Source organism: Octopus bimaculoides, chromosome 4, assembly GCF_046866305.1.
Source record: "Octopus bimaculoides isolate indiv1 chromosome 4, ASM4686630v1, whole genome shotgun sequence".
NCBI classification, from domain to species: Eukaryota; Metazoa; Mollusca; class Cephalopoda; order Octopoda; family Octopodidae; genus Octopus; species Octopus bimaculoides.
The window spans coordinates 147,811,908-147,831,698 of NC_142931.1; the positions used below are offsets into that span (position 1 = coordinate 147,811,908).

Sequence of the window (19,791 nt, forward strand, 5' to 3'; positions counted from 1 at the left end):
GAAAAACTGTCCACATTTGACAAAAATTGTATTATTTTATTTAATTATATTCTTTTTGCTTTTTTTTTTTTCTAGGCAAAAGTTTGGAACTTTTGAGTTTTATCCATTCCGTTCACTCTACGACAGCAACAGTCCATATATCAAAAATGGGAAATCTTCAAAACTTAAATCTTTAAAGCTGCATCCTTCTCCAAAAAGAACTAAAAGTCCGGAAACTTCCGAAATAAATTCTAAAAAGAACAACAGTTCACTAAGTTCAAGTAAATCTTCAAATAGTAGTAGTAGTAGTAGTAGTAAAAGCACATCTTCAGATAGCAAGATGTCTGAAAAGGTATCTGTGATTACAAAGACTGCTTCTGCTGTGAAAAACAAATACAGCAGCATCATCACAACACGTCGTGGTGCAATGCTGAAAATGTTGCAGCTGACCTCCACCGCAGCCTCCACCCAACCTACTCAAACTTTGCAGTCTACTACAGTCAGTAGTTCATTGTCATCTTCCATACCTTCTTCTTCTTCTTCATCATCATCAGCAGCATTTTCCACCTCCCAGTCATTTACATCAATCTCGTCTCACCCATCATCCACAACGGTAGCAATCTCTGCTGCTGTTGGAACCACCACCACAGTTACAACATCATGTCCATTTAATGCCACACCAACTGCCAGCATCACAACAACAAAAACAACCACAGCACTCACAACAAAACCTATCACTAATAAAACCCCAACAAAACCATTTAAAAGATCTTACAGTTCGTCAATATTACCTAAAAAGCGGGCGTGTCCAGGTGTTTTCTTTCCCAGCAGTGATTCTGACTTGTCTTCTGATAAGAGTCCTGTGAAAGTGTGTATGGAAAGTGTTGGAGAAATTGAGGACAAAGTGTTTGCAAATGGAATAGATAACCGGTTAAAAACTATCAAAACGGAACCTGGTCTTGAATTAGAAAGTTCTGAATCTCGTACACCTTCTCATATGCCTTTAATGCCAAAAAGAAAAATGGTTCAACTACATCAAATAAAACAAGAAGTGGAATCACCAGTTGATAAGAATTTGATATCACACATGAAATCTTATGTGAATTTGGCACCAAAACCTATCCAAGATAGCACGAATGTCAATCACGGTTACCCAAAAGCTGGAAGAATTTTGAAACCCAATGCTGGGTTTGACAGTATCTTGATGAAAAACAATGAAAATTCAAGCAACCAAAGGAAAGGTATGTCAAATCTTAAGTCTGTAAACATTAACGCCATAAACTGAAAATAATGGTATGTGAAACTGCTAATTTGAAGATATCGGTGTTTTCAATAAATTTTTTCCAAGAAAATGTAATTCCAGTTTTTCATTCATATACTTTTTGCAGACATGCATACCAAAACCCAAACCTATGAAAATGAATTAGAAATAGTTTGATAATATCATTGGAAAAGCCTGGAAATAAATACAAAACAGTCGTTTTTCACTATGAATCATACTTCATATGTTAGCTGTTAATTTTGTGCTACAGTCTAACCTCTGTGGGGGGTGGGGGGGGGGGGAGTCCACACAAGGAATTTCTTTTATGGGAATCAACACTTTTGGGTCTGCTGGATAAGCCTGTACAGGCTTTGGGACCCAAAGTTGGGAGAGCTCTAGGGCTACCCCAGATGGCACACACACACACACATTCTCTCTCTCTCTCTCTAGCTTTGTCACTGTCTAACCTATGAAATGTCCATAGCCACTTTACATTTCCCATTTCTCTTGTGCATAAGGTGAGTGTCATAAGTACCAGTAATAAGCTGGTTGCAAATTTTGGTTGGTGAATTGGCAGTATTGATCAGTTTTATAGTGTTGTTATTGATTATGTTGATGTATTGTTCTGGCATGCTGTCCCCACCAACCCCTGTGAACTAAGTGGACTGGACTGTTTGAGAGTTAAGTCTCTTGGTCATATACATAGCACAATAGAGAGGTTGGACAGGATATGAACAGTTAAACATTTAATTATCTGTTAGCCCTAATTAATCAGCTATTATGTCATTATGTAAAAGCTTTCATAAATTGTGTAACCTGATCATGTTATATAAAGACTTTGAATCTATTTCTATATAAACCCTAACTCTGTTTCAGATAAGCCAAGCTCCACACCTAACAACACCTTATCGGTGACAGGAAACAATCAATTATCATTAATATTGTCTTCACCACCAAAGAAAAATACCAGCCTCCGAAACCTTAGTGATTCTCAAATGTCGGCATTCCGACCCCTTGCCAAAATGCAGAAACAGATTTCTGTACCAATGATGAATCAACAAACAACAGACAAAAGTTCCGTTGACCTCCAGGTCTCCGATGCTGGATTGAATTCGAACGCAGGCAACAGTGTACGCAACACTGGCAGGAAAACTGCTGCCAAGACAAATACATTGACTTCTGCAATAAATAAGAATGGTGACAGCAAATCTAGCACAGAGTATGTTGTTTTGTGTTCTCTTAACCCTGTTATGCTCTTTCACTTTATTATGATTGGTGCATTGTACTGTATGCTTGTTCCTGCCCCTATATTCAACTATGCGCTTGTCATAATTGATGCACTGTCCTGTCGATGTGTTGAAATGAAGTCTTGTTGTAACCAGTGTACTTTACTCTCCAATTGTTATAACTTGTGTATTGAACTGTACGGGACTTGTTATTATACTGTACTGTGAGGTAGCATTGTTAGTATGTCAGACAAAATGCTAAGTGACATTTCATCCAACTCTTTATGTTCTGAGTTCAAATTCCACTGAAGTTGACATTGCCTTTTATGCTTTCAGGGGTCGATATAAATAAGGGCCAGTTGAGCACTAGGGTCGACATAATTGACTTACCCAACTCCCCCAAAATTGCAAGCCTTGTGCCAAAATTTGAAATGACTGGTATTTGTTATGGTTGATAAGCTGTATTATACACCTGTAATGGCTTGTGTACCTGTATTACACAACTGACATCCCCATACTGGGAGATACTAGTCTGCTATTATTGATACATGAATAATTTATAAAATACCAGTGATATGACAGTCTTTTGATTTCCTCACTACAAATTCATGGCTCCTTTACGCTTGAGAACCAGTGTTGGTCTATTTAAGTCCCTGTAATTGGACAAGACACTGATTGCATAAGTAAGTAGCAATCGTAAGAAATAAGTTTTGGAGCTGATTTGTTTGACAAAATTCTTCAAGCTGGTACCCCATCATGAGCAGAGTGCATTAACTGGAACAAGAGACACCCCACAGTGAAGGGGAATATGGTTATATGTTGTCTTTTGGAAGCTTTTGACTTCATGAAAGGATTGAGTTTCACTTGAAGCCAAATCAGTGCCAACCATTTTGTTTTGCAAGATCTGCATTTAAATATTTCATCTGTTATTTTATTCCTTTTGTTGTTTTTTCTTTTTTCTAGTGAAAGTTCGAATCTTGCTCTTCCTTCCATTGTGACAGATGCAACTCTTCTTCTTGGACTCTTAAAGAATAAACCTGGAGAAAACTCAGCTGCCATGAGGAGTGATGCTAGCCGACCAATCGAAATCAACCAAATGGTTGAGAAATACACAAAACAGGTTTTTTGAGAGAATTTCTTATTTTTGTATTTATTTCTGGTGAAATACACTACCTTTGTTTTAATTAATTTCAGAAATAATGAAGAATTTATATATATATATATATATATATATATATATATATATATATAGATAAATAGATAAATAGATAAAACTTACTTTAAAGAGGATGCATGGCGTTCAATCATATAATAATATATATAATATATATGCATATATACATACGTATATGTACATACTTACATCTATATGTATATATATATATATATATATATATATATATATATATGCATATGTGGGCACAGGACGTCATGAAACATGTACAATAAAAAATATGAATGTTGTTAAATGCTCGAAATACAAGAGTAGAAAAACAGCCAACAACTGATGAAGGGTCGTTCTTTATGTTGTTTGTCTTGTTTTCCATTTGTGTCTTTCATTGTTCGAAAAAATAGTTCATATTCCAAGTACTTGTACTTCGTATTCTTTTGTTGTACACATTTCATGACGTCCTGTGCCCACATATGCATATATATTTATACGTATAGATGTAAGTATGTACACACACACACACACACACACACACAAAAATAATGTTTAAAAAATTATTCTTGTATAAAATAAATGTTTGTAAAGTTCTTTAAAACTTATTCATTTCTTCTCTGAAAATTTCAATATTTTTTTCTCTCTAATTCCATTAGCTATCAAAGAGCATTCGAGAATCATTTGAAGAAATGTATGCTGACATGTTGACTAAACATAGTCATCAGGTAAGATTGTATAGCTGCATTGAACATTTATTTACTTAAATAATCATGCATTCGATAAAGGTGGTGGGCTGTGGGTTGGAAGAGGCAGAAGATTAAATAAATAAATACTTTACAATATTTAGTTGAATTCCTCTGCATTGTGGATAGAAATCCCCAGAATTATTAAGATAAATACCAGTAATCTATTGACGACAGTTCAGTTAACCATATCCACTTATCTGTAAAAATTTACCCTGTATATTGTTAAAAGGAATCAATAATTTTTGTGATCTTGTAATTGATGATATTTAAATAAAACAATGTAGAGAATTTATTGAATAAGGTGGGATAACTTGTTTTATGGAGCTCATTATTGCAATTTAACCTAAACAAACTAAAAACCAAACACATTAACAGATATTTTTACTTTCACAGTATTTTGTTCAAATTTCATGCATATCAAATCTGAATATTGTTTTAATACAATTCAATAAACATTTGATTGATCAGTTCTCTGAATCATTCATTTTCAAGAATTTAAGCTAAACATGAATCTCTCTAAATTGTTCCTATTTCACACTCTAAGGAAATCTGCTTTCATTTATCAGTTACCTAATTTGATGCCTGGACATATTAAATCCACCCCAATTCCAGCAGCACATACTCCAGAGAAAAAGGTTTTTACTGTATTAAAGTATGTAATATTGGGCAAAATTTACAATTAGGACAAAGATATTTTTTTGTGGGGAAAAAAGTGTTTTATATGCTATCAAATAGAATAAATAAAAAGAAGCTGAACTTGAACTGTTTGTCTTTCTTTGCCCCACGTGGTGATGATGATGATGATGATGATGTGGTGAATATTGCTTGGCTGACATTTTTTTTTTCTCCTTACTATAATTGAATTCTTACTCCCTGACTCTTAGTTTCCTCTTAAGTTTGGAGATGTATTTGCCTGGTGAGTGATTTGATCTTGAGGCTCTATGTTGAAACTAAAACAATTACAGCATTGGCAGGCACAGATCAGCCATTCAAAAACACTCAAAGACTGTTAACTTTATTTAAACACTCATTATTTGATGTCAGCATGTTTGTCACTCCAACTGTGGCCTGGTCACATCAGTGACCAGGTTGCAGCTGATGCAATGGAAATTTTGACACCAAATAATAAATGTGTAAGTGAACTTAATTTTCTTTGTGTGTTTAAACCGTGAATATGTATCTCCCATGCTGTAATTGATATTTCAGTTTTATTCTTCTGATGTAGTTTGTCCCATAAAACAATTGATATGTATTACAAGTCTCCAAGTTGGTTTCCGTTCCTGTATCTAGTTATTCCTTTCACTTGTGTTATTAGTCCTGAGCTTCTGGTCTAATTAATGAACCCAATAGGAAAACCATTCAAATGGACTTTCCCATAGCATGCTGTGTCTAGAAACAGATATTCTCTTTTTAGAGTTAGGTTCTTCCATTTATCTTCACTTGGAAGTACTTGTCTAAAACATTTTATCTGTATTTCCTTGTATCTTGGAGGGTCATTTTGCCTATAATAAACACGCACACACACTGATTCTATTTCACTTTTATTATTGTTAGTCAATTGATTAATAATTTTACCAAATAACTAATTAATTGTTTTATTAATTGTTCTATTAATCACTGAATCAGGTTTGTCAGAGCCCTTTTACCACCTTTTGTGACCTCATCAATGACATGCCCACTTTTAGTTAGCATAATGACCCTCCTGACAATCAGCAAAATCTGTTGCAATGAATCCAGTTCACATCAAAAACCTTGCAAATACAAAAACGAAATTTTATCTCCAACCTGAGGAGATTAAAACTTTAATTCATGTAAAAAGCACTGGTGATGGTGCCACATAAAAAGCACCCAGTACATTCTGTAAAGTGGTTGGCATCCAGCTGTAGAAACCATGCCGAAACAGACAATGGGACCTGGTAAAGCTCCTGATCTTGTCAGCTCTGATCAAAGCATCCAACACATGCCAGGATGGAAAATGGACGTTAAATGATAATGATGGCCACAACGATCCGGCCTCTGCTCGGATTAACTCAGCTGCCTGGTTTGACCGGTGTTTTTTACTCCGTTCCCAGCATTTTGACAAAATCCTTTTTCCCCTCCATCATACACCTTGTCATGAAATAAAGATTCCTTGTTATTTAATTCTTTTTATTTCTTTAGATCATTATGAAACACTACCACCAGGAGCTTGAGAAACTTCGATGGATCCATGAACAGGAAATTGCAGAAATTAAACATAACCTAAGTAAGTAGAAATTCATTTATTCCAGTTTAATGTCTAGCATTAATTCCATGTACTAATTATGCAAATATTATTATTATTATTTTATGTTTGACTTTTGTTTTGCATTTGTACAAGCTGGATCCAAGTCTCACCCAGAGACCTCAGGAGACAACATGTTAGAAGTTCATGTAGGTGTTATGCCTAGGGTACCATATATTTGGATTTGTACAGTTTTGTTCAAGTGAATGTTTAAGAAACCATAAGAAAATTATGTGTTTGTTTTAAAATTTGAGATCACATAGACAGTATTTTATGTAGGATATGGGCAGTTTCCATGAGCACTATCTTTTGAACTTCAGCCATTTTGGGGTTTCCTGGTATCTGAGCTAGGTAGTAATCAGCCCGTTTCGCTGTCATTATTATTATTATTATTATTATTATTATTATTATTATTATTATTGTTAGGAGGAGGAGTTTACTTAAAAACAATGAAAGGGCACAGCTAAGAAAGAAGTGGCTTTGTTTGATTCAGTAAAAATGATAAAATGTGCTTCATTTGAACAATAAATAGCATTGCCTTTATATAGTTAATGTAGGCCAGTAGATGAATTAGATATGGTAACTTATTAATTTAAACATAGGTCACATTTTTTAGTGCCAGGTCTGTAGATAAATGGAAAACTTTATACAGTTAAATCGAAGGATGTTAAATAAAGACCCTGCAATTGTAAGGCTTACTAATTGGTGCAGTTGAAATATGTAGGTCTGTGTAAAGCTATATCTATATTAAAAGAAAGGTAATGCTCTACAACTTTGTAATAACCCGTATTTTTGTTATCATTAATATATATGTATATATATATTATGTATTTATGTATATGAGAAATCATTAATATTATTATTATTATTATTATTATTATGTGTGTGTGTGTGTCTAAATGTAATTGTTGATTGAATGTGTTTTGGTTTCCTCAGATCTGACTGTGGCAGAGATACGAGCAAGTTGGGAAAATGAGAAAGAACGTTTTGCTTCCTCAATCCGAGAACAATGTGATATTGAAAAGATGAAATCTATTGAGGAAACAAAGAAGAAACAATGGGTATGCTTAGTCTTGCTTTTGTCCTGTTCACTTCTTTCATATATTTTCACTGCATGAAAAAGCAGCAGATGGTCGAGTCCATCTGGTGCCAGACAACCAGTCAAATAATTGCTCAATCACCTCCTGTCGTTGGTGTTATTGTGCTGTATCTGTCATAACATTTAATTCTCAGCATCCTGATTAATCTAAGCAAGTAAAACATTAATTAAAACAGCCGTCTGTGTATCATTCTTAATGTGTATGTACGCAGTCGATAGGCCAGTTGCTGTGTTATTTGTCCTGAGATACATTCCTGATTATTCTGGCCGTGCCAAGGAGGCAAACCTTTTGTAGCAATTCTTCTGGGCACCCTGTTCCAATTTCCTTTTGTATCCTTCTTGATGCTTTCTGATACTGTCCCCAAGGAAACAACAATGATTGGCTCTCTCTTCACCTTCTTCATTTTCCATAGCTGGGCTATTTCGTGCTTAAGAGGTTTATTATTGCTGTTGTTGTTAAGGTGAGCTAACAGAATTGTTAGCGTACCGGGCAAAAAGCTTAGCGGTATTTCATCTGTCTTCGCATTCTGAGTTCAAATTCAGCTGAGGTCAACTTTGCTTTTCATCCTTTCGTGGTTGATAAAATAAGTACCAGTTGAGCACTGCAGTTGATGTAATCGTCTATCCCCCACTGCCCACCAAATTTCAAGTCTTGTGCCTATAGTAGAAAGGATTATTATTATTATTATTATTATTTCTAATGTTCTTTGTTTGTATATTTAGTGTGCAAACTGCAGTAATGAAGCCCTGCTGTATTGCTGCTGGAACACCAGTTACTGTGGTTACCAATGTCAGGCAAACCACTGGCCCCAGCATATGAACAGCTGTACGCAGCAACTCTCTCAGACAACCAGTTCAACAGTGCAACCCACAGCGACCCCTACATTGCCTTCCACTCCATCTGCATCGGCCACAACGGCCACAGCATCAGCAGCAGCAGCAGCATTGCCAACAACAACAACACCGACAACCACATTTTCTGGTACATTGATGACGGGAAATCCACAGAATATGATTGTCCTCAATGATGCCTTACCCAACACAACGAGCACGACTGCCCCGATTGTCATCTCTACCATGCGACAACAACCTGTAACAGCAGCAGCAGCACAACAACTGCCAGAGATTAGATCTGTTGAGACGCTGAATGTGAGTAAACACTTGTCTAATTCTTTGTTACCAAAAATAATCTCAAGCAATTGCAGTGTTTTAAAAGACATAAGTGAACCATTTAGAAAAACTCAAGAACTGTCAAAAGTTACCAGTTTTTTTTTGTTTTTTTTTCTGTTTCTGAACAGTTTACTTATGTCTTCCACTCTGCAAATCACTTTACTTCCCTCATTTGATCTCAGATCAGAACGCTTGCTGTGCAAGTCCATCTCCATAATATTCACTAGGCTTGATAGAATCATGATGAGAGAGTTGGGGTTAAATGAGGATGTTTACCTTCTTTTAATAGTAAGAATGGAATGTAGTGTTTGTAATGTTATCAGGGCTTCCTCCAAGACTGGTGGATACAAGGGAGGAAGTTATTGTTGGACACAAGACCTGGTCTGAATTCTTGCTACAAAGAGGAACCCTGCTATGTTTAAATCCTTCCATGGGCCTTGTGAAACTATGGAAGAACAACTCCAGAGAAATATCACAAAATATTACAGCTTGGTCAGACTGTTAATCTTATCGTATGTATTTTTGTGTAAAGTGTATTATATTCTTTTCTACTGTAGGTACAAGGCCTGAAATTTTTGGGGATGGGGGGCAGCAGTCAATTAGATCAACCCTAGTATGCAACTGGTACTTAATTTATTGACCACAAAAGAATGAAAGGCAAAGTCGACCTTGGTGGAGTTTAAAGTGTATTATATTAACACCTGTCATATTTTTTCGTGTCTGTACATTTTGGGGTTACATATTAACACATTGAAGCCATACTCACACAGTTTTGTTGTCAAGTATTTTTACATGTGGTACTTTTTATCTGAATGGTAAGATCTATTGCCTATCCTACATAGAAATAACTAGAATTATGAAGAAAAATTGCAAAATCATCTTCTACCATGTATATATAAGTATATATGGCTCAGTGGTTAGAGCGTCGAGCTTACGATCATGAGGTTGTGAGTTCGAATCCCAGACCGGGCTGCGTGTTGTGTTCTAGAGCAAGACACTTTATTTCATGTTGCTCCAGTTCACTCAGCTGTAGAAATGAGTTGTAACATCACTGTTGCCAAGCTGTATCGGCCCCCTTTGCCTTTCCCTTGGATAACATCGGTGATATGGAGAAGGGAGACTGGTATGCATGGGCGACTGTTGGGCTTCCATAAAAAAATTTTGCCTGGTTTTGTGCCTGGGAGGGTAACTTTCTAGGTGCAATCCCAAGGTCATTCATGACCGAAGAGTGTCTCAGTATATATATATATATATATATATATATATATTATATATAGTACGCTCTTCTTATCAGATGATGATATAACCACCATCATCATCATTTAACATCCCCTTTTCCATGCTAGCATAGGTTGGGCAGTTCAACAAAATACAAACAAGCCAAAGGGCTTTGCCAGGCTCTGTGTCTGCTTTCACATGATTTCTGCAGCTGGATCCCTTTACTAATGCCAACCACTTCATAATTTAATGTCCACTTTCCATGCTGGCATGGGTTGGATGGTTTGACCAGAGCTGGATATGCAAGAGACTACACCAGGCTTCAGTGACCGTATTGGTATGGAAAGCAGATGTTAAATGATGATGATTATGATGTGTGTGTATGTATGCATGCATGAATGAGTAAGGCCTTTGTAAAACATGGTCAATCTCTTATTAACAGGCGTATAAGTTTTGTGGAAATCTTTACCTAAACACATATGAAAGGATAATTAAACTTTTTCATTAATCATCTAATTATTTGTTTTGTTACCTTGTAGACAACAGTTTCAGGCAAACCAACTGGAAGAGTGTCTGGTATGTTGCAGCAAATCATTAAAAAAGAAGATAATCGCTCTAAAATGATAAACTTGCAGCCTGCTTCCAATCCGGTGCCAGGCACTACGCAGATACAGTTCCTTCCAACATCTCTGCCGCAACCAGTTACAGGTTCTATACAAGTGTTACCGGCACCTTCAACACAGGTAAAAATGCTAAGTTCTTCTTTATTACGAAAGCTGTGTGGCAGAATCAGTCAGCCGTCAGGTAACGATTTTAGACATTTGCAGTTCAAATTCCCTTAGCTCTGAGACTCTATCTAATGGCTCTATCCCACTGGAGCTAAACAGATACAAGCATGACTATAGGTGAGGCATAGCTGTGTGGATTAGAACTTTGGTTCATGGTCACGTCATTTTTGGCTCAATTCCACTGCATGGTTTGTTCGTTGTTTAACATCCACTTTCTGGCATGGGTTGGACGGTTTGACTGGAAACTGGTAAGCCAGGAGGCTGCACCAGGTTCCAATATGATTTGGCAAGGTTTCTACAGCTGGATGCCCTTCCTAACACCAACCACTCTGAGAGTGAAATGCATTCTTTGTATGTGCCCTTCACCTGACACGGGCATCAGCCACAACTACAGTCTCACAGGTCTACACAAGCACAGTATATCGCCAAGGGTTTTGGTCACCTGTTACTGCCTCCAAGCTTGAGCAAATGTCTTCTACTATAGTCTTGGCATGGATGATACCTTATGAGGGTAACTTGGTAGTTGGAAACTGTACAGAAGCCTGTTGTATGTACATCATCATCATCATAACGTCCACTTTTCCAGGCTTGGTTCGTCTGGCAGGTTTCCATTGAAGCAGAATTTCCACAGCCAAATACATTTCCTGATGCCAACCCTCCCCTGTTTGTAAGCAGGTTAATATTTCTCTTAGAGTCTATTAAACAACAACAATCAGCTTGGAGATGCTTTCTTGCAGGATTGGATACAAATGGTTGATACAAATGGTGAATCTTTGCTTCCAGTTAGTGCATGAATGTCAAGACAAGGGAATTCAAATTTACACTTCTGCACACAATTTCTGTGTGTGTATGTGGTCATGTTTTGCCATTTCCACTTGCCAAGTGTCATTCACAAGGTATTGGTCAGCCTCTTGCTGTAGTAGAAGCTGTCCAGCCAACTTTAGCTATGATGTGGGATCAAACCTCCAGACCATGTGTTTCCAAAGTGAACTTCTTAACCACACACCCATGCTTGCTCACACACACACAAAGACATAAATAATGAGCTTTATACATTTATTTGTGCATTATAGTCTTACAGCTGTTTCTGGTCATTGTTGTATGCATATGGAACTACGTCACCTGTTTCTGGCCATCAGCCTGAAGCTATTGTTGAATAGTATTAACATCCCATGTAGAAATTTGATATCCAACAATTTTGTTTGTGTCGGTGGCTGGCTCTTGACGAATTTTGCAGTATTTTGGACTTGATGCCATGGAAGATGTTTGGATGTACAAACGAAAAGCAGTTTGTTTTTTTCTAATTATTTTAAATGTAAAGTATCAAAATATGTCTAATTAGTTTTGGGAATTCATATAAGTACAGGACATTTATGTCTGTGTGTCTTCACATTAATCCTGTTTATGCAACGGTGACATCTGTTCCTGTCTCCCGTTAGCCAAATGCCTCACAGCTCAGCATACAAAGAACAACGTATCTTACTTGGAAACAAAAGACACAAGTGAGGTTTGGTACGAAAAAAGTCATCTGAGTGAAGACCACTGCATAAGAAAGACTTGTCCAACCTTTGCTGGAATGGAAAAAGCAGGCAAAACTATGATAAAAACAGTGAAATTGAAAAGTTTTCTTGGAGTTGTTTTTTTAACCCTAGGCTAACCCTGATTTGTTCAAGCTTATGATTCAAAGCTGTTCTGAGACCAGGTTGCTTTCTTTTGTCTTTTTTCCATCATTCTGATCTGATACATCGCCTCATGTTATCCTCCTCGTCTTTATTTTCTAATACAGGAAGAATATAATTTAAGGAATTTCAGGTTGGGTATCCGGTTGAGCAAACCTCCTAGAAGCTTCTCTGTTGTCTTTGATTATTTCTAATGCTCTGATTATTATTGGTATTACTGCTGCTGCTGCTGCTACTACTACTACTACTACTACTACTACTACTACTACTAACATAAGGTACAAGGTCAAAATTTGGTCGGGGAAAGCTTTTAGTTCATTAAATCAACTGGAATACTTAAAAGTACCAGTTAGGTAGAAGAGTTGATTTAACTGAAGTAACGGCTCCACCAAAAGAGATAAATCAAATTGTGGCCTTGCACCTATATTAGAAGTCACCACCACCACTATCATCATTGTCATCGTCATCGTCACTCAAGTTTTATTGGAACTGGTGGAGTCTTGCATATGTAGCAGGCTTACTACCTCCAGCCTGCGATACCATGCTATCTGTTCTTTTCAATTCTCTAATCCTTTCCTGATTATTCTGACTGTGCCAAGGAGGCAAACTTTTTCTAACAGTTCTATTGGGCATTCTATTCCAATTACCTTTATATTCCTCTTGGTGCTTTCTGATACTGTCTCCAAGGAAACACCAATAGTTGGCACTATCTTTGCCTTTTTTATTTTCCACAGTTGAGCCACAGCTGGTGCAATGCAGTGAACGCCTGGCAACATTCTTTGATGCCAAGCGCCCAACCTTGGTCTACATTTGACCCATGACTGTAGCTCTGTCAATGAGACGAGCTGTGGAAAGACTTGTCACACGAAAGATGTCCACACCAGTTCATCTTTCTCAAATATTTCTCACTTCCTTCCTCGATCATTCCAACTGCTCCTACAATCACTGCCATTCTAACCATCTTGAGATGCCACATTTTTTCAATTATTATTATTTCAGTTGCAGTGCAAAAGGCTGAATTTTTAAAATTTATTTCTGTAGTTTTCTTTTTTTTTCTTTTTTTTTTTTAATGAATAAATCTCACTAAATCTCCTTCGGACCCACCCTAATTTCATCTCTTGGTTATAATGAAAGTTTCCTTTCAGCCTGAGCATGGAAAAGACAAAGTGTGAAGTTATGAGCTATGTTAACCAAACATGAATATTGTATGAATGACGTACTGCACAGTATATCCCCAACACACCATAGTAACCTCTGTTGTACACCACGGAATCCTGTAACACTGATCCGTGAATACTTGAACGAGCGACACTGATTTATCGAACACAAATGCAGCCTGTTTATTATTACATTGACTCATTCCATAAGCATGACATCCTGTAATGAGCATTCTTTAAACACTTTAGCATTCAATAAGGATTTATTCAATACAGATTCCAATTATAAACTCTTTGTCTTATAAAGGGAAGAAGGGCACATAGGATAATGTCGTTCTAGATACACTATGCCTGGAAAAAAGGTTGGAGTACTTTTTGATCCTGGATCTGCTTGGTCAGGACTGATCCGAGTCTGAAGAACAATCACAGTGATCTCCCTTGACCTTTTGCTCTCTAGTACAACACAGTATTGATACGTGCACGGAGTCAAGCCTCCTGCTGGAAATAGCAGTCGAACCCCCCACCTCCACCCCCATTGAAATTATACCCCCTTAATAGTCTTACAAAGGAAAGGACATATTGAATAATGAATGTCTGAAAAAGTCAGGATGGTCTTTGCTGGAACGTCTTCGATCTTAAGTCTGCTTGATAGAGCTAAAACAAGGTTAAAACAGCAACAATGAACTGACTCCATTTATCAATCCATCATCATCATCATTTTCACTTAACGTCCACTTTTCCATGCTTTCATGGATCAGATGGAACTTGTTGAAGCACATTGTTTACAGTTAGATGCTCTTCCTGTCGCCAACCCTCACCTATTTCCAAGGAAGGTAATATTTCCCCAACAGTCTTGCTTGTAGGATGATGATGTTTGTTTACAACAATCACGCAATATCAAGACAAGGATACACACAGACACACGCATGACACGATATATATCTATATATATATATATATATATATATATATATATATATATATATATATATATATTCAGCTTCTGTCTACCAAATCCACTCACAAGGCTTCGGTTGGCCTGGGACTGTTGTAGAAGACATTTGCCCAAAGACTCGTATGGTAGGGTTGAACCAGAAATCATATGGTTAGTAAGCAAGTATCTTAACGAAACATATAAATAAAGCTTACACACATATACTTATCAGTATATATCCCATTAAAATAAATATTGTGACAAAGTCCATGTAATTATGTATGAAAGTTCCCATGCAAGACTCAAAACTTACAATAAGTGGAAGATTCTAGTTTCTCAGACTTTTGACCTCACTTTGCACAGATAGATGCTTTTTATGTTTACACTTAGACTTACTTTACAATCAGTTTGATTTCTGACCAAAACATGCCAGATTTGATGCACAGCTATGTTAAATGCATCACCAATTTCAGCATCATATATTCAGGAAAATAAGTTTTTAGTGAATTTAAAGCATGTAAAATGAGAGCCAACTTAGTGAACAGGATCTGAGGCAATTTTTGTGACATTTTTAGGGGTAAAAAAAAAGGGCCTGCCATCAGATAGGGTAAAGTAGAAGTAAATAGAGACAATTTGAAATAAAATGATCTTAGAGACTAGCAAATTCACATAGAAAGAAACGAGCATAGAGCACAGTATTGCTGTAATTCCTTTTGATTTGTATCTGAATCTCTATAATGCTGATCCTTGCCATTTTACTTTCAGTTACTCACCAGAAACCCCATCTTATCACCCAGCCACCAGCTACAGCTTCAATATATGCAATCACCACAACAAATCCAAACTTATGCTGCCACTTCCGGACAAGCACCAGTCAGTAACATTACCATTGTCATCATTTTCATCATCATCATCATCATCATCATCATGGCTATATTGTCACTGCTTTGTCTAGCACCATTTTCTGTGAATGCTTTGTCTCTCTCTCTCTCTCATTATCCTTCTCTATGCTTGTATAAGATAATAGTATATATAGTTAACAGTAAATATTTGTAGACAAGAATTTAAGATTGAAAAATAACAATGAACTCCATCGATATGCATTGCATTATCCTTTACTAACAAAACTTGTTGAACAGACAGAAACCTAGTAAATAAGACATAAATTGTACTTTATTATTATCAGCCAAACATGCTAACAACTTCCACATTTCGTGGCATTCCATCGATCACAACGACGAGGGTTCCGGTTGATCCAATCAACGGAACAGCCTGCTCATGAAATTGACGTGCAAGTGGCTGAGCACTCCACAGACACATATACCCTTAATGTAGTTCTCTGGGAGATTCAGTGTGACACAGAGTGTGACAAGGCTGGCCCTTTGAATTACTGGTACAACAGAAACAGGAAGAAAGAGTGAGAGAAAGTTGTTTTAAAGAGTATGGCAGGGTTTGCCACCACACCCTGCTGGAGCCTCGTGGAGCTTTAAGTGTTTTCACGAAATAAACACTCGCAACGCCTGGTCTAGGAAACAAAACCATGATCCTGTGACCACGAGTCCGCTGCCCTAACCACTGGGCCATTGCGCCTCCACAACTTCACATTTACCTGGTAGATAAACAACAAATGATTTGGTTTCTGCCACTAGTTTTGTATTTTTTCACTTCTAAGTCATTTACAAATGTTTACTTATTAACATGTATGTATGCTTATGTTTGTGATACACACACACACATCTTGCTCAACTACTGCAGAAGACCACTAAAGATCACAGTGTTCAGATTCCTAGACAGAAGCATGAAACCATGGTATGGATATAACAACTAAATGCACTTTGTGTGTGTGAGTGAGCTGCAGAGAGCCTGGTTAAATGTTTCTTGTAAAACACCAAACTACTCATTATGAACTTGTTAAATTGTGTTGTATAGCATTATATATGTGTGTGTGTATATATATATATATATATATATATGTATATATATGTATATATTTGTTTAGTACCTGTAGTTATTTTTGTACCAGAATTTCACACAAGTATCCAGGCGTTTAGACACAATTATCTCCAAATAACTTTTTGCAGATTTATTATTACATCTAAACGTATGATTAAAACTGGATTATTAAAAATGCAGCAATGGCCATGAAATATATATATATGTATATGTATACACGCACACACATTTTTCTCTCCTTTATATTTCAGGTAAGAATGCAAGCAGTCCAACTTCAGAGCACGGCCATTCCTTCAACACTTCAATCACAGACATTTCCCAGCATCATGGCAACGTCTCAGTCAGTCAGCTCACCAACCACAAAGATAAGCACAATTTCAGCACCAACAGTTGCACCTAGCGGCACCAAAAACCTCAAAGTGAACACCTCCAACAATATCATAATTCCTTCAGGACCATTTATACTCACAAAAGCTTCTCAGGGTCATCTTCAGCTGAATGCGACAAAACAGATGTAACAACACTTAGTTATTATTATTATTATTATTATTATTATTATTATTATTATTATTATTATTAATTACTATTATTATTAGTGTGGTGGATTGGCAGAAATGTTAGAATGTTGGATAAAATGCCTTGTGGTGTTTAGCTACGGCCCTTCACGTTCTCAGTTCAAACCCCACAGCAATCAACTTTGCCTTTCATCGTTCTGGGTCAATGAAATAAGTTACCGATCAAGTACTGGGGCAATGATGAAATAAATCATCGGTCAATTATAGGGGCCAATGTAACTGACTGGCCCCTCCCCACAAAACTGCACTCTTGTGTCTGTAGGCAGAATGTTTAGAGTTGAACCAAATACTTTGTACGATTTCTTTCAGTTCTTTACGTTGTGAGTTCAAATCCAGCCAAGATCAACTTTGCCTTTCATCCCACCTAGGGTCAATGATATAAAAATAACAGTCAGTTACCGGGATTGATTCAATCATCTCAACCCTTCCCCCCACCTCTCTAGTCTTGGGGCTCGTCGTACCTCTATTAACAGCAGTTGTTCTGGTTATTGCTTGCTGTTCTGCAGAGAACTGGCAGCACTGATAAAGCACCAGACTAGTGTGACCAGGGCCTCCATTTGGTGGAACCAAACTAGTTTTGGATCACAAGATGAGAGCAGGCATGGCTGTGTGGGGAAGAAACTCTCTTCCCGACCACATTGGTTTTGAGTTCAGTCTCACTGTGTGGCACCTTGGGCAAGTGTCGTCTAATGAAGCCTCATGCCCACCAAAGCCTTGTGAGTGGATTTGGTTGACAGAAACTGAAAGAAGCCCATTGTGTATTTGCACTCTTGTTTAGACATCGTGTGATGTTTGTAACTGATCATCATCATCATCATTCAAGTGAAGTTGCTCATTTCCAGTTTTTGAATTACTGACAATTACTTTGCTTGGAAAGAGGTCAACGTTGGCAACAGGAAAGGTACCTGGCTGTAGAGAAACTGCCTCATCAAATGGCATCTAAGCCATGTTAGTATGGAAAGTGGACATTAAATGTTGCTGATGATTGACATTTGTTTATGTTAGGGAGGGACTCGGAAGATAGTCTTGGGCCCCAGACCAATGTGCTGGCTGAATCCCCACTTCAGAGGCCCTGTTTTGCCCCTGTACATTCCACTTATAATTATGTCAGGCTCAACTTCTGCCTTTAACCCTTACAGGGTCAGTATGTCACTTAGGGGTCACATCTAATCAAATATATTTCGCACTTGCAAAAGTATGGCAGAGTGTGAAAGAATATTATTAGAAATGTTGTCACCAAAGACCACATCTTAGCACTTGCTTGAGCCTGAAATAATGTCTTTGAATTCCTCCAAACATGCCTTTCTTTATCTACAGCTAAGCTTTGTAGCAAAAATAAAGATTTATCTACTGAAACAGCAAACGAAAGCTATTGACTGCTTCTGCCAACAAATAGCTATCAACTAATGAAAACAGCTACAATTTAAATTAACAGATGACTTGTCCAGGATAAAAAATGATTTGTTTCCTTTTCAAATTTTATTTTAAAATGTTAATTAGATGGGATGAGAGATTTATCTTAAGTTTTTAAATGAATGGGTTTTTAAAAAAACTTCTTTAATCCCCCACCCACCCAATTTTTAAGAAAATTTATTTTAATGAAACTGATCTGGCATTTTTTTTGTGAACTTGTATGATTTGTTTATTTATTTTTGTTTGTTTTTAATACCTTCACAAAAACGTCTGTTATGATTAGGAACCATTAATATATCTGCAATGATAAGATTGCAGAAATAGTTAAAATACATTGATTATATACATATATATATATATATATATATATATATACACACACACACACACATATGCACACAAACACACACACACTCATGCATACAGACGTGTGCGTATGTGTATATATATACATAAAATTTTTCTGAAGAAATTACTGTTTTCCTTTTTTTTTTTTCCTGTTTGTTGATTTTTTTGTTTGTTTCTTTTTTTCCCTATGTTTGTTGATTTTTTTTTTTTTTCTCTTTTGTTTTTGTAAAACAAGCATCAACTTTTAGAATTTTAACAAATTTGTTTCTTTCTTTGAACTGAATTTCATGTGGAAATTGAAAAGAAGTAAGAAAAATGAAAATAGCGAACAAACAAAACAAAGCAAAAGAAAAACACAACCACTGCAAAAACTCTGACCCTGCGTTTCACCAAAGGTTTGAAACATCACAATGAATGAAGGACGACAACCTGTGAAGATTTTCATTTGGCTAAAGAAACTTTATTACAGTGAGCTGTCAGAATCATTAGCAATGCTGGGCAAAATGTTTGGGGGAGCATTTTGTCTGCCTTGACATTCTGGGTTCAAATTCTGCCATGGTTCACTTTACCTTTCATCCTTTCATGATTGATAAAATAAGCACCAGTTGAAGACTGGGGTCGATACAATCGACTCACCCACCCCTAAATTTGCTGGCCTAGTGCCAAAATTTGAAACCATTATTATTATTATTTGTTTCTTATTTTGTTTTTTTGTTTTTTTTTTACCCTCAGTCATCATAAAGGGGGCATTGCTCCAGCATGGCCCTGGCAAATGTTGCCAAAGAATGTCAAATAAGATTTTATGTTTTGTAATTTT

General features: G+C 36.7%; 1 protein-coding gene across 29 annotated transcripts in view; it reads left to right on the forward strand.

The window, feature by feature from the left end:
* The window catches only part of LOC106884253 (uncharacterized), a 113,690-nt gene extending 93,899 nt beyond the window's left edge, over window positions 1-19,791 (forward strand). For 16 of the 29 annotated variants that reach the window (XM_089351708.1, XM_089351710.1, XM_089351715.1 and 13 more), the window contains 11 exons: window positions 76-1,220; window positions 2,117-2,459; window positions 3,430-3,586; window positions 4,288-4,356; window positions 6,538-6,622; window positions 7,577-7,701; window positions 8,463-8,888; window positions 10,667-10,870; window positions 15,451-15,558; window positions 16,890-17,152; window positions 19,279-19,791. In XM_089351708.1, coding sequence (XP_089207834.1) covers window positions 76-1,220; window positions 2,117-2,459; window positions 3,430-3,586; window positions 4,288-4,356; window positions 6,538-6,622; window positions 7,577-7,701; window positions 8,463-8,888; window positions 10,667-10,870; window positions 15,451-15,558; window positions 16,890-17,152; window positions 19,279-19,351 — 2,998 coding nt within the window. In that variant the 3' untranslated portion in view covers window positions 19,352-19,791. The remainder of the gene's footprint in view (window positions 1-75; window positions 1,221-2,116; window positions 2,460-3,429; window positions 3,587-4,287; window positions 4,357-6,537; window positions 6,623-7,576; window positions 7,702-8,462; window positions 8,889-10,666; window positions 10,871-15,450; window positions 15,559-16,889; window positions 17,153-19,278) is intronic. The other 13 variants (XM_089351711.1, XM_089351712.1, XM_089351723.1 and 10 more) reach the window with 3 other exon arrangements.